Below are 15,953 nucleotides of genomic sequence, written 5' to 3' on the forward strand. Positions count from 1 at the left end.
ATCTAGGTAGACTTGGAAAAAAAAATCTACAAAGAAGACTGGCTTGATGTAGACATGCAGGCGGGCTTTGGCGCGTCAAGCGGTCTTCGTGGATCGGATCAACGAGGACTATACGAAGAAAATCATGGCGAGAGGACCATTGACTGATTGAGTACCGAAGCTGGTTCGTAGAACTTCATGTATATATATATAGCTCAGACATTACTCCTAACGCTCATTGGCCGACCGTGGCGATGAAGAGATGCAAGTGCTTTATCGTCCTTGGCTTGCCCTACTTGCTCCTCCTACTTATCGTATCTAGCTATCTTCCTCATGCCACCTCCCTTAGCTTCAACTACAACTTCTCTGATCCTGCCGTCCTCGCCGGCGCCGATCTCAAGTACATGAACGACTCTGTCCGTGCTTTCAACCGGATCGACCTGACCAACCAGTCGAGGAGGTGGAGCACAGGCCGCGTAGCACACGGGCAGGCGGTGCGCCTCTGGGACGATAGCACCGGCGAGATCGCCAGCTTCACCAGCAACTTTGTCTTTGCCATTAAACCTGCCAATAGTACTTACCCCGAGGCAAGTAGCTACTGTAGAACTCTTCTGATGGCCTGCGCGGCATTCTATATATCGTACTCACCGCATGAACCAGATTTATCTAAATTTGCTTATATCTTGACGTATTTTAGTGCGTATATACTTGGAAATTGAGATATATAAATTTGAGCGATTTTTTTCCAACAGATGTTGTACGCGTCTGTCGTTTCCTTAACAACACCTTTGCGATACAGAGAGCTGATGGTATGGCGTTCTTCGTTGGGCCTTACCCGCCGACCATGCCCACAGGCGCGTTCGCCGGCCACCTCGGGCTGTTCAACGACCGTGACAACCCCTTCTTCCCGCCGACTGTCGGTGTGGAGTTCGACACGTTCAGGAACCCCGAGTGGGACCCCAGTAATACCACCTGCCACATCGGGGTGAACGTCAACAGCATCACGTCGACTCAGTACACGGCGCTGCCGGACCAGAGCTTGAACGGAATCATGGCGGCGTCGGTCAGGTACGACGCAAAGGCGGCAACGCTCTCGGCCACCCTGCGGTTCATCGACCAGCCAGGACAGAGTACATACACTGTCAGCGCCAACGTCAACCTGCGGGGCGCCGGTCTGCAGCAGGACGTGGCGGTTGGGTTCTCGGCGGCCATCGGGGATTACATCCAGCAGCATCAGATTCTTTCCTGGTCATTCGAGTCCACCATAGCCGGTAAGTGGATTCCCCAGTGTTTAGCTATGTTCAACTTTCCCATGCCATGAAATTTCTCAGTCATTTGTTTGACTCCACGTATTATGCATTTTCTATATTTTCTGCATGTGTTCCTTTTCAGAGACTTACAATCATTTTTACACGTACATTCGATAGGGATTACACAGCCGTGTCACTAATATGCAAACTTAATTACTATCTAGTTTCACCACTGAGCTTGTGAGTTTTTTTTTTTCAAAATGGGGGTATACCCCGGCTTCTGCATCATGACGATGCACACAGTCTTTTATTATTAAAAAGATCCAAAAGTAAAGTTTACAACTCACGCATCACCGAGGATTGATACAAAAATCAACCATCGAAAAGTACACATACTATGACTACACATTAACATAGCCTTCTAGTATGTCGCCAACCAGCCTGACACAAGATATCCTGAGAAACCATCAGGAGCCGTGTGCAACCAGTAGCCATAGCATCCCGCTGCCCCTCCAGTGAGAGTAGAGCCCAAAGCTGGACCCAATGGGACACCATATGGATAACCTGCAACAAATGAAAGGAGGTATTTTTATTAAAAATTATATCATTTCTAACCCTCCAAATAGACCAACATAAAGTAGAAACCCCTATCCGGATAAAAGCCTTAGATTGTATATCTACTCCATTTAACCAATTACCAAACATATTGGTAATATTGGTCGGAGGTGGAAGGTCGAAAGTAAAATTAATCGTTCGCCATAAGAGCTTAGCTAAAGGACATTCAATGAAAAGATGTTGAATTGTTTCCTGTTCCCCACAAAAAACACATTTTGTACACCAATTCCAATGCCGTTTATATAAATTATCCTTAGTTAATAAAACCTTATTGCTCAAAAACCACATGAAAATTTTAATCTTAAGTGGAATTTTAACCTTTCATAAGTACTTTCGCAAAAAAGGGGTGTGATCACACATGAGATCCTCATACATTGACTTTACTGTAAACAAACCATTTGATGTCAAATTCCAAACAAATCGATCATCAACTTCAGTCAAATTAACCATCATCAATTTCCTACATAATTGTAACCATGCTATCCATTTATTACCACTAAGCACCCTTCTAAAAGTAATATTCAAAGGTGTTTGGGCTAACACCTGTGCAACTGTGACATTCTTATGATGTACAATATTATATAAGGATGGATATTGATGAGCCAAAGAAGTAGTTCCTAGCCATGTATCTTCCCAAAAGTGGGTGGTCATACCATTACCCACCTTGAAAAAACCCCTACAAAAGAACTCTTGTTTAACTCTCATTAATCCTTTCCAAAAGGGGGAATCGGTGGGTTTAACTTGCACCTCCGATAACGTCTTCTGTCTTAAGTATTTATTATGTAGCAATTCTTGCCACACCCCGTCTTCATTAAGAAGTTTGAAGAGCCATTTACTCAATAAGCATCTATTTTTGATTTCGAGAACCTCAATACCTAATCCCCCTTGATCTTTAGGTCGGCAAATAATATTCCATTTAGTGAGCCGGTATTTTCTTTTGTTTTCGTCGGACTGCCAAAAGAATCTAGATCTATAGAAGTCCAGACGTTTCCTTACCCCAACCGGTATTTCTAGGAATGACAACAAAAACATCGGTAGGCTAGTTAACACTGAATTAATAAGTACTAACCTATCACCATAGGATAGTAACTTCCCTTTCCAGCATCCTAATTTATTCTCAAACCGTGTTTCTACCGGATACCAATCTGAATTCCTGAGTCTTTTGTAATGGATTGGAATACCCAAGTATCTAAAGGGGAGGTGTCCAGCATCACATCCAAAGATCTGTTTATACTGTTCCTCTTCCTCCTTTGCCTTACCAAAACAAAAGATCTCACTCTTATGAAAGTTAATCTTAAGCCCCGATAGCTCTTCAAAGAGGCATAAAATTAATTTCATATTAACAGCCTTGTTAAGGTCATGTTCCAAAAAAGGATAGTGTCGTCAGCGTACTGTAGAATAGAGAGTCCTCCATCAACTAGATGTGGAATTAACCCTCCGACTTAACCATCTTCTTTTGTGCTTTCAATTAAGATGGCAAGCATGTCTACTACGATATTAAAAAGCATCGGTGACAGAGGGTCCCCTTGCCTTAGACCTTTTTTTGTCTGGAAATAATGACCAATATCATCATTCACCTTGACCCCAACACTACCACCCTGAACAAATTGTTGCACTATTCTACCCCATTCTGGAGCAAAACCCTTCATTCGCAAAGTTTGTTGAAGAAAAGGCCATTTCACTTTATCGTATGCCTTCTCAAAATCAATTTTAAACAACACCCCATCCAATTTTTTAGTATGCAACTCATGAATTGTTTCGTGTAATATTACCACCCCTTCTAAGATATTTCTTCCAGGCATAAATGCCGATTGAGTTGGCTTTATAACTCTAGGGGCAATCCCCGAGATACGATTTGTACCAACTTTAGTGAAGATCTTAAAACATACATTGAGCAAACAAATAGGTCTATATTGCTGAATTTGGACCGCATTTTCCTTTTTAGGTAATAATGTAATAACTCCAAAATTTAGTTTATAAAGGGGCAATTCCCCTTTGGTAAACTGTGAAAATAAAGCCATTAGATCATCCTTTATGACAGTCCAAAATGTTTGATAAAACTCAGCTGGAAAACCATCTGGTCCAGGAGCTTTATTCAGTTCCATTTGAGAAACTGCCTCAAAGACTTCCTCAGCTGTAAAGGGGGCTGTTAAGATGTCATTCTCCAATGATGAAATTTGCGTAATATCGTGAATATCACCTTCTACTAAAGAAATATTAGTAGGAGCCGGCGCCCTAAACAGTTTCTTATAGAATTCAGTGATATAAACCTTCAAATTATCTTCCCCAACAATAGTCCCCTCTTGTTGCTCTAGTTGGAAGATTTTCTTTTTTCTGTGTTTACCATTAGCTATTAAGTGGAAATACTTTATATTATTCCCTCCTTCTTGAATATGCTTGACTTTTTCTCTTTGTGCCCATTTAGACTCTTCTTCTCTTCTTAATTTGTTCAAGCAATCATTTGCCTTTTTTAACTCTTCTCTTTCATTTGTATCCAATATATTTGTTTCCGCTTTCACATCAAGATGATCAATAATATTTAGCAATCTCTCTTTTTCTTTCTTATACTTTCCACTTTGATTTTTTTCCCAACCTTTGAGGAATCTTCTTATATGACGTAGTTTATTTAACTAAATTTCCATTGGATTAGCTCCACCTATAGCTGAGTTCCACTCCTTTACTATCATATCAAAAAATCCCTCTTGATGCAACCAATGTAGCTCAAAAGAAAATTTTGCTTGATTACCCAAATGTGCTTTCACTGAGCTTGTGAGTTGTTGGCTGGAATTGCTTCACAACTCCAGAAACAATTTGCCAGGTCAACAACTAAATTTTGAGGAAGAACCAATAAAACTACTGACCTAGGCATAATACGTACTCCATGCATGTATGCCTATGGTGCATGGATTCGCATTCCCCCTTCCTCTTGGGTCATGAGTAGTCCGAAGTGTCTTGTTCTGAATATGAAAATATGAGTTTAGCTAATTTCGGTATGCTAATGATGCAATGGCTTCTATTCAATAGATGCCATTTCAACTGTCACCCTGATGGAATGTTTGCCCAGTATGCGAGGCGATGCAAGAATTGTTAGTTAATATACGAACAAATAATAAGTGATGGCGTAGAACTTGAGCTATACACCTACTACGACCTGGCCCTCGACCCACGTCTCCAGATGTTCCGTCGCCGCTGGTGACGACGACGTCGTCCAGCGGAGGAATACACCGCGCGCGTGAGTCACTTGACTAGAGAGTCACTATCTTGACCGCTAGCTGCTGAGGCTGCAGAGCATGTACAATGGAAACGCTAAGCACAGGCACTAGGGTGTTAATAATAATACCGGTAGTTATTATGGAAAAATCCCTGCCTATCCTGGGAATAGAGCTTGCGTCGACGCTTATCCATGCGTTGGGCGCTCCAAGCCTTTTTCCCGTATCTAACCCATCCGCAGGTCCGATCTATGTGCTAAAGAATTCGCTTTTGGGGCCTTGATTAGCGCCCAGCGCTGTAGGAATAGATGATTGCCTATATATATTTAGGATAATTTATTATTTTTTTGTCTGCACAAGCGTCTTGGTAAGAGCCTACCATTGGAGAGCGGCGATTTTAAAGGAGCCGGTAGGTGTAGGTGTCACATCTACCATCCACTCTCTGCTTTGAGATTGGTAATTGAAACAGAAGTGAAACTTTTTTGAAACTAAAGTGATACATGGAAAATATTGTGAAACAGTCAGACAAAAAGTGAAACTGATGACATTATTGCTGATGTCACTATGGTTTGTTTCACAAAAATATTAGTGTTTCAGTTATGTTTCAATTATGTTTCAAATTAGTTTCATAATTTTGTGAAAAAATTGATCAACACATGGCTGATGTCATTATTGACATCACTCCGATACGTACCGGCGGCGTCTGTAAAAACAAGTTTTCGCCTACCATTGTACATGCTCTTATCAGCGAGCGAAGTTTCCATTTTTGGCCAACCTTTTTTCTTGTGAAAAGTCACCAAGCTGGTTTTACAGACTAGAATGGAGATACAACTTTTTTTTCTTGTGAATACCGTCGCCATCATTCTGACCTAGCCGCGTTCTTTTTCTACACACGTCTGGCTGCATGCCTCGTCTCTCTCTTTGTGCATGGAGAGACGAGATAAATAAATTGCGTAAAAAACATTCCTGCAGGACCGAGGAGATCATCAAGACATGCCATTGTCCTTGCAGCCACTCTCTCAGTCGGAACACTGCTCGTGCTACTCTTCGTGCTCGTCTGTGCTTACACGCAGAGGAGAAGGATAAGGGCGAACAAGACACCACGAGGTACATATATATACACTTGCGACTTTTGCCCGTACGGATTTTAGCATTTCTTCAAATATCGGATCCACAGATGCTGCTAGAGAAGAGAGTCCGGAGCAATTTACTCTGGCATTGCTAAAGGCTGCGACGGGCAACTTCGCCGTGGAAAACAAGCTGGGAGAGGGAGGTTTTGGGCAGGTTTTCAAGGTAATCGATCAGGTATATATATGTGGTCATAGGCTATTTCTGCTATCTGCTTACTGTTTCCATAATTCTCGATTCACAGGGCATACTGCCGAATGGGCAAGTGATAGCAGTGAAAAGGCTCTCCCAGAGTTCGGCGCAGGGATTCCACGAGCTGAAGAACGAGCTGTTGCTGGCCGCCAAGCTTCTGCACAGGAACATCGTGAGACTCCATGGGGTCTGCTTGGAGGAGCGAGAGAAGCTCGTGGTGTACGAGTATCTGCCAAACAGGAGCCTAGACACCATCCTTTTTGGTAGAATTTTTTCTCACCATCTCTTCCTCTTCTTTCTTTCTAATCCCAACTCATAGATAGTTAAGTGTGTGATCGTGTGTATGGCATGCAGATAACAGGAGGCCGCGACGGTATGGCCTGGACTGGGAGAAAAGGTACACGATCATATGTGGGATCGCTCGTGGCTTGATGTATCTCCACGAGGATTCTAATCTGAGGGTCATCCACCGAGACCTCAAGCCCAACAATGTCCTGCTGGACGAGAACATGCACCCCAAGATCTCAGATTTCGGTCTGGCTCGAGCGTTTATGGGAGACCAATCCAAAGATGTCACCAAACGAGCAGCTGGTACCCTGTAAGTGCATTAAGTCAACTACTGCCCTGTTCATAATTCTTTCCGTGGTTTTAGTTTAAATTATGGAGCAACGGAAGTAATACGTTTTCGAGTTAAGAAGCTGAACTTGATGCACACGTGCAGTGGGTATATGTCGCCGGAATACGCCTACAATGGGCACGTCTCCACCAAGTCGGACATGTACAGCTTTGGAGTCATCGTGCTAGAGATCGTCACGGGTCGGAGGAACAGCAGCCCATGCCAAGACGCTAACACCAACAACTTGTTAAGTGATGTACGTATGTAAAGACCACTGTGCGACGAAGAACAAAATTTCGTACTCCAAATCCAAATTCATGCTCGGTCTTGCTTAATTAACTGCAGGTGTGGGAGAAGTGGAGGGCCGGGAAAGCAGCGGAGATAGCGGACGTGTCGCTGGGCGACCACTACCCTCGCTCCGAGATGCTCAACTGCGTGCACATTGGGCTCCTCAGCGTCCAGAAGAAACCGGAGATGAGGCCCAAAGCGTCGGAGGTCATGCTGATGTTGAGCACCCAGTCCATGTCACGTCCGACGCCCTCCAGGCCGGCGTTTTACTCCGGGCACTCCACCAGCGGTGCCGTCTCATGTGTTAGTAGCGGAAACGTCTCCAAGAATGGTGTGACCATGTCTGAGCTTGAACCGAGGTAGCTGGATTCGCAAAAAGCACTAGTGGAAAACAGGCCTTTTGATCCGGGTGGTTAGGGCCTTTTGTCGCGGGCGGCCAGCCGCGACAAGCAAGGCGCGATAAAAGGGTGGCCTTTTATCCCGGGTCACTTACGACCCGCGACATAAGGTCCACCACGTGGCAGCCGCGGGGCGCGCAGGGCACAGGCCCTTTTGTCGCGGGCGGTATTACCACCCGCGACAAAAGGCCCTCTACGTGGCGCGCGCACAACGCTTCTGCTTTAGGGTTTGAGGGGTGCAGCACCCCTCCCCCCCGCCACCGACCGCCTGTTATTTCATTTTTTTCGTCCGAAAATAAAAGTTGCATATATTTGTACGCTACTAGAAGTTGTACACATTCATTCATTATATATATATATAGATCGATCAAACAAATATTGGAAGCAGAAGTCGATTCCCCTTACACATATTCGTAGGTTCCCTACATATATACATGGAGCTCACGATCGACAAACGGTACTAACGACCGTCTATTTGGAGGTAGAACAACTATCTGGACTAAACAAGCCTTTGTTGTTTATTACTTCTCTAACCAAAAGTCCCGCCAGTTCCTCCGCGATTCCTAGTGCGTGTTCCTTTGGTTGGAGTCTGTCCCGCATGAAGTCGACCTATATACGAAAATGAGATGAGTATGACTATATCAGTCTTGATAACGAAATATTGATGATAATAAATAAAGTTGTGAATGTTATTGCTTACGTCGAATTTATTTCTGTTCTGCTTCTCAGTGGTTAACATGCGAATGGACTCGCAAACGTAGTATCCACATAGATTCGTCCCTTGTGGCTGCTGGGGGCACGGTACAGGATTAAATGTTAGCTTCTTTGCAAAGGTAATCTCCTTATGAACATTCTTCAAAGCTTGCCAAGCCCTGCCATGCAAAAGAATGATTGAATGAGTGGATAATTAATTGATATCTCACGAAAGATAAAGCGCGGCGATGAAGGAAATTACACTTGGAGCAACTTCTGCAAGTCCTGGAACCCGTCTGTGCCTCTACTCAAAGTGGGTCTTTTACTTCAACTATTCCCTTATCAAAGTTGAATGTCTAGTAGAATCCAGTGGAAGCTGCACATGTTATGCATATACGTCAGAATTACACTTAACATCGAGTAAGAAAAATTGAATGTGCATATATAAAAGATCATTAAGACCCTCACTCGTAGTTGTAAGGAAACAATATTGAATCACATAAATATTGCTGCCCCAAAAACCTTAGTAGGTTTCCCCCCGTTTCTTCGCGTTTATGCTTCACCGTTTCAACATGTATTTTATCTGGGTCAACAAACCCAACATTGATAATATTATTACTTTTGCACTCACTGATCTTCAGTCTGCAAAAGAGAACCCATAAGATATAATGAGTATATATATGCAATGAAAACGAACATGAACTGAATGAAAATGAACTTATATGTAGTTAACAACTTACAAGCAATAGCAACTCATGAGAGATTTGTCGAGGGCTTCTAGATTGAATAACTGCCGTAGTTCATTCATCTCAATATGGATCTCCTCCTTTCGGTAGTAATATTCCCATGGTATACTCGCCACGATGTACATTTTTTCTCCTTGCATGCATCAAGGTACCACTGATGCAAATTCCGCATATGTGTTGGCAGTTTATGCAGCTGCTCTCTGCTGACCAAGTCGGCCCCGTAGACAAATGTAGGAGCTATATCAGCAGTGGGTAGTGCAGCATCTGCGGCACCAAACAATTCGTCCACGGTAACTCCACATTGAGCCGCTAGAGTTGCAGCTTCTTCCATATTGACACCACCACCATGTTCCTCGTACACCTTGGGAACATTAAACACTTTGAGTGCTGGGATCGATTGTTTGGGCTGAGCACCGAGGAGGGGAACTTCCTTTCTCTTTTTGCCTTTTGTCGTTTGCTTGGCCTTGAGGGGTGCACTTGTTGAACTTGACCTTTTCTCATCTGCACTTCTAGCTGATGATTTGCTCGTGCCAGCAATGTCCTTCTCCTTAGCCTTTTCATCCTTCTTTTGGTCAATTACCTTCGCAAGAGTGCGTGTATAGTCATCCTTCTTCTCGTGTAACTCATACTGCGATGGTGTGTTCAGAAAACTAGTAGCATATTCTATTTGCTTCTCTGTGTATGGCTCTGGCGCTGGAGGTTTTGGCTTATGGAAATGATCATAGTTGTGTTTCGCAACAGCGGCCGCATTTTCCTCGACAGTAAGATCCCAAGGACGGGGGGGAGGAACCTTTGGTACTTTTGGGAGGGGCGACTTCTTGGGGACAGGACTCTTGAAACGCTTCCGGCTGGGTGCATTCCGAGTCTTAGTGGGCGGAGGCGGCGGCGCTGGAGATGGAGATGGACTATCGATGTCGTGGTCGACGTCGTACCCACGGGGTGATGGTGGCGACATGTGATCAGTAGGAGGAGGTGATGGTGGCCTGCGATCACCTGGAGGAGGTGATGGTGACCTGCTGGGACGACCGGTACTAGGTGCTACCCAGCCTGGCAGCCCGATGTTCTTCTTTTCCCGCAGAATGATTTCTCCCAGCACCTCTCTCGAGTGTAAGCCCCCATCACCTCCAGTGGATATGGAGCTCCAATGTCTCCCATCGGGACAACTGAATCCACCCCGACACGAGCATAGCCAGCTGGAATCGGATTGCCATGCCATGTTGCCGGCTCACCTTCAGGTCCAAATGCCGGTAAGACATAGCCGACCGCCACCTTAACAGAAACCTTCCTGAACACCTCATGGAGATCACAAGGTGTTGTCTCCTTGATTCCATCCAAGGGGTCGCCAGGACCGGCATCTATCATCATCCGTGTAGGAGGGGCCTCCGAGTCGGCCACGCTGCTGTCTCGTCGCTGAGATATTTCAGCGGTATTATCGGCGGGCGCTGTCCTTTTAGTTCATTTATCTCCCGCTGCTGCTGCTGAAGCTCCCGCTGCTGCTGGTCAAGTCGGCGTTGGAACTCGGCCATCCGGTCATTCTGCACCTCCAGCTGGCGTTGTTTAGCTCTCGCTCGGCTTCTATAAGTCTCCGCGTCGGCCGAAAACCCAAGCGACCACGGAACACTAGGGCCGAAGCCTCTTGTTCGTCCTCCCTTCTCAGGATTACCGAGGACAAGCATCAGCAAGTCTTTCTCTCTATCGGGAGCAAACTTTAGTTTTCCCGCCTTTATATCTGTCGTCACTTCAATCCATTTTTGCCTGGGTACCCTAACCCTGGTGTCACTTTCAACAATGTTCCCTGTCTTCATGTCATACTCACAGCCATGCGCGAGGAACCAATTTCGAGCCCTTATGTCCCATCCTTCTCGCGTGGGTTCTGGAGTGATCCCGTTCAGCTCCATCTCAGCCTCTTGTGCATCCCACTTAGGCATGGCTCTTCCGTAGCCCCCTCGCCCCGTATGATGGTGATATTTCTTCTCGCTTGCATTCTTCTTGTTTTTCACGACAAAGTTCACAGCCTCCTCTGATTCTTTGTACCTCACAAATTCTTCCCAGTTATGCTCCTGCTTCGCTAGGTAGTTCTCGAATAATGGAGGCTTCTTGTCTTTCTTATAATTTTTCCATAACCGGTTCTTATACGCCCGGAAAAGTTCCCCCATCTTCTTAAGAGCCCATTTCTTCACTAGCTCTCGCTGCTTAGCATTCTCAGACTCCGATCCCAAATCTGGCAAAGTGAAATGTGCCATCAGGTCTCTGAAAAGTGTGTCTTTGTACCTATCGGCAACCTGATTTTCGGACAGATTCTTCGTCTTGTTCCATTCTCTGACAGTGATCGGGACACGATCTCTAACCACAACTCCGCACTGATTTTTGAACTTCACTCCGACATTCTCGGGTACCACCGGTTGGCCTTCCGGTGATATAGCTTCAATTGTGAAGTGGTCTTTCTTGGTCAACTTCTTTGCCGGGCCTCGTTTCTCTATCTTATCTTCGGAGGCCTAAGAGAATACATATAGAATTGCATTAATGCCTCTATACTAATGCCTCAATACATATGTACATATAGAATTCCATTAATACCTCGTCACCGGAGCCGTCGTCGGCTTCTCCGTCACCGGAGCCGTCGGCTTCTCCGTCACCGGAGCCGTCGGCTTCTCCATGACCGGAGCCGTCGGCTTCTCCATCACCGGAGCCGGCTCGGTCGGCTTCTGTACCATCGCGGATTATGTCCGCGAATATGTCTTCCTGTTCCAAGTCCCGTTCGAATTGATCCATTGTTTCTGCAAAAGAATTAAATCGATAAGTAAATGTTCAAACACAAACCAAACCCTAACCCTAATCGGCGACACGTGTTTGCGAGAGAGAGAGAGAGAGAGAGGGTGTCGGCGACGCGTGTTTGCGAGAGAGGGAGAGAGGGTGTCGGCGACGCGTGTTTGCGAGAGAGAGAGAGAGAGAGAGGGTGTCGGCGTCGGTTGTTCGCGAGAAGGGAGAGAAGAGGGGAGTTGCGGCGTCGATGGTTTTCGCGAGAGGGAGAGGGGTGTCGGCTAGTGTTCGCGAGATGGAGAGGGGTGTCGGCGAGTGTTGTTCGCGAGAAGGGAGAGAAGAGGGGAGTTGCGGCGTCGATGGTTTTCGCGAGAGGGAGAGGGGTGTCGGCTAGTGTTCGCGAGATGGAGAGGGGTGTCGGCGAGTGTTTTTCGCGAGAGGGAGAGCGGTGTCGGCGAGTGTTGTTCGCGAGAGTGTTTGCGTCGGTTGTTTACAAGCTAACTAATATAAAATTTAAATTAATACAAAATTTAATCTAACTAACTACAAGATTTGAATTAATACAAAATTTAAACTAAGTAACTACGAAATTTGAATTAACTATCTACAAAAATTTAAACTAACTAACTAATACTAAATTTAATCTAAATACTAATACTAATACTAACTAACTAATACTAATTAAAACTAAATACTAATACTAACTAAACTAAACTAACTAACTTAATTAAAAAACTTAATGAAAAAACTTAACGAAAAAAAGGGGCATGGCCGGTCAAGACCGGCGCGCGCGGGGCGGCGGAGGGTGGCGGCTACCTGCTTCTCGAGGGTGGCGCAGAGGGGGCGGCGGCGGCCGGGGTGTCCCAGGAGGAGGCGGCCGGAGGAGGCGGCGGCCGGAGGTGGCGCGCGCGCGAGATCTCGTCGGAGGTGGCGCGCGCAGAGGCGCGGCCGGCGCGCGCAGGCGGCGCAGAGTGGCGGAGGTGGCGCAGAGGGCGGGGGCGGCGAAGAGGCGGCTCGAAGTGGCAGGCGGCGGCCGGAGGCGAAAGATGGCCGGTGGCGGCGGCGGTGGATTTCGGCAGCCCGACGGCGCGATTTTTGCTAAGGAAAATGGCCTCCGGGTGTCGCGGGTGGGGCTCCGCCCGCGGCGGTAGGTATTTATACCTAGGGCCTTTTGTCGCGGGTGGGGGCTTGACCCGCGACAAAGACCCCCTTTGTCGCGGGTCAAGCCCCACCCGCGACAAGGGGGGGTCTTTTATCGCGGGCCGTGGCTCGACCCGCGACAAAAGGGGGTGGGAGGGGGAGGCGGCCGATCCGCGTGAAGCGCATCCAACGGCTCCGGCCGTTTGAATCCAACGGCCTGGAGCCGTTGGACGCGGATCAGGCCTGGACCGTTTTTGTTTTTTTGTTTTTTTTTGTTTTTTGTTTTTTTGTTTTTTTTTGTTTTTTGTTTTTCTCGTTTTTTTTAATAAAAACTATTATTTCAATAACTTTTAAATGGTAACTCAAAAAGAAAAGTGTTATATATGAAAATTGATCAGAAAAATCCAATGAACATGAATATGACATCCATAGAACTATTTGCATCTCGCATATATAAATGCTGGCACGTGCCTCGCCCCGCCGACGCCGGCGTGCGACGTGTAGCCACCGCTGACACGTGGCTCACCCCGCCGACGCCGGCGTGCGACGTTTAGCCACCGCTGACACGTGCCTCGCCCCGCCGACGCCGGCGTGCGACGTGTAGCCACCGCTGACACGTGCCTCACCCCGCCGACGCCGGCGTGCGACGTGTAGCCACCGCTGACACGTGCCATGCCCCGCGTGCGCTATATAGAGCGACGAGTGCGGGCGCAACCACACGTCGCCACCACCTCCGCTCATTCATCTCCGGGATGCCTCCATGTCGTCGAGGGGCGTCCAGTTTCCGTGGCGTTCGAGTGCATCCGAGCGGTAGGTTCACCGCCGAGATACGCGCCGGTGGCTTCCGCCTCACCCTCGGCACGTACAACACGCCGGAAGAGGCGGCGCGCGCTTACGACGCGGCGGCGTGGCGCTTTCGGCGGCCAGGGCACGACATGAACTTCCCGGATGTTGAATCGCTAGAGGAGGCGGAGTTCCTCGCGCCACCGCCGTGCCTCGTCACCGACGAGGACCGTCACCGGCATCGCCAGGTGCAGCGCAGGATCGCCATCGCCGAGCGCGACGAGCGGTTGATGCGCCGGTGGAGGGCGCGGTCCCCGACGCGTTCTTTGCTAACCTTAGGGCACAACGCAGGTCCAACAGCGCCACCGTCGGGCCGTCGCCGCCTTCGAGCTCGAGAACTCGAATACAACTTGGACCGACAACGACCCTCGGTGGGATGACCTTTGGACGGAGACAACCTCCGACGACGAGTAGAGACTAGACTAGTAATTTATCTATTTTATTGTAATTTCAATAAAGTCGTTGTCGGTTCTATTAGTTTAAATTTAGTTTATAAAGTCGTTGTCGGTTGTTTTTGTTCAATAAAGTGGTTGACACGAAATTTATTACGATTGAACTGAAATTAAAGTACAGAGCTCAACTGAAAAATAAGATACATGGCCAGATTCGAATGTTGGAGCCATTCAATCATAGTCGTGCCTAGTCCTATACACGTCGCCACTGTAGTCATCAAAGTCGCCGACGTCATCGTCGCTAGCATCGGGGTCGCGGTTGTCGAACCTCGGCGGATGACCACGCGTGGGCTGGGATTGAGGGTAGCGCAGCGGGGGCCACGATAGGCCAGGACGCTCTGGAGAGTCCGGCCGCGCCACCACATCCGACGGCCGGCCTCGTTGAAGTTCGAAGGAGGCGGGCCGTCCTCCTCGTACCGGCAACCGCCCTCTCACGCCGATTGATGAAGAAGCTGTCCCAAGTCGGGCTGTAGTCGGGATGCCACCGGGGATTCCTCCGCTGCTCGTGCGTGAGCTCGAAATAGTAGTGGTTCGTGATGGCCATCTCGCGTGGCACACCTACAGGGATAGGAGGGACCGGTACGCCTCCGACGCTCAGCAACCAGCCGGTCGGGACGCGGTAGCCGGGCGGGCAGGGGTAGTTCGAGGCGCAAAGCGCCTCCGCCTCCCGGGGTGTTAGACATACGATGGAAGCCATGGGAGAGAGTGATGAGGTTTGCAGATATGAGAGTCCAAGCCTACATATATATAGTGGAAAAATGGCGGGAATGCGGGAAGAAAATAGGCGGGAACGAAGTGGCGCGCGAAACTTTCATCCCGGGTGGAGGCTCAAACCGCGACAAAAGACTGGGGGAGGCTTATCTAGGAGGGCCTTTTGTCACGGTTGGTGGCTGCAACCGCGACTAAAGATGTCGGCAGGATAATAAGGATGTGTCGGTAACCTTTTGTCACGGTTGGTGGCTGCAACCGCGACTAAAGCTGTCGGCAGGATAAGGATGTGTCGGTAACCTTTTGTCACGGTTGGTGGCTGCAACCGCGACTAAAGGTGTCGGCAGGATAAGGACGCGTGGGTGGACGCACTGCTCGATGAGATAAAGCATGTAGCGCACGACGGCCTGTCGAAGGAATAAGACAAAGTAGAAGCGGTGCCGTGCCTATAAAAGGAGTATCGATACGCCTTGCCAAGCAGATCAACAAGCCAAGCACAGTTTAATCTTCATTATTACATAAATGTAGAGATTGTCTTGGGAACTATATATGAAGAATACATTATTACATCGCCATCTAGTGTTGTGATCTTCTACGCCGTAGCCATGGAGAATCTTCATCATTTAGCCAGATGCTTGGGTCAATTTTCACCGTGAAGGGCGGAATTTCTTTAAACTTATTATAATCTTCTGACATGTCTGTCTTGTCATCCACTCCCACGATGTTTCTTTTCCCCGAAAGAACTATGTGGCGCTTTGGCTCCTCGATTGATGTATTCTTTTGTTGATTTCTTTTTCTTGATTTGCTAGACATGTCCTTCACGTAGAAAACTTGAGCCACCTCGCTGGCTAGGACAAAAGGCTCGTCTGTGCACGCAAGATTGTTGGGATCCACTGTTATCATACCGTACTTATCGTCAATATGTATAGCGCTGAG

At 47.4% G+C, this 15,953-nt stretch overlaps 1 protein-coding gene across 1 annotated transcript; it reads left to right on the forward strand.

Moving 5' to 3' along the window:
• Positions 1-230: 230 nt before the first annotated feature.
• Positions 231-7,933, forward strand: LOC127315555 (cysteine-rich receptor-like protein kinase 44). Its single transcript, XM_071824647.1, has 7 exons — positions 231-1,250; positions 6,026-6,160; positions 6,231-6,346; positions 6,426-6,636; positions 6,728-6,971; positions 7,095-7,245; positions 7,335-7,933. Exons 1-7 carry the CDS (start codon positions 791-793, stop codon positions 7,638-7,640), a joined length of 1,623 nt encoding a protein of 540 aa, XP_071680748.1. The 5' UTR covers positions 231-790; the 3' UTR covers positions 7,641-7,933.
• Positions 7,934-15,953: the final 8,020 nt, after the last annotated feature.

The sequence above is a fragment of the Lolium perenne genome, chromosome 7 (assembly GCF_019359855.2).
Source record: "Lolium perenne isolate Kyuss_39 chromosome 7, Kyuss_2.0, whole genome shotgun sequence".
In the NCBI taxonomy this organism is placed as follows: domain Eukaryota; kingdom Viridiplantae; phylum Streptophyta; class Magnoliopsida; order Poales; family Poaceae; genus Lolium; species Lolium perenne.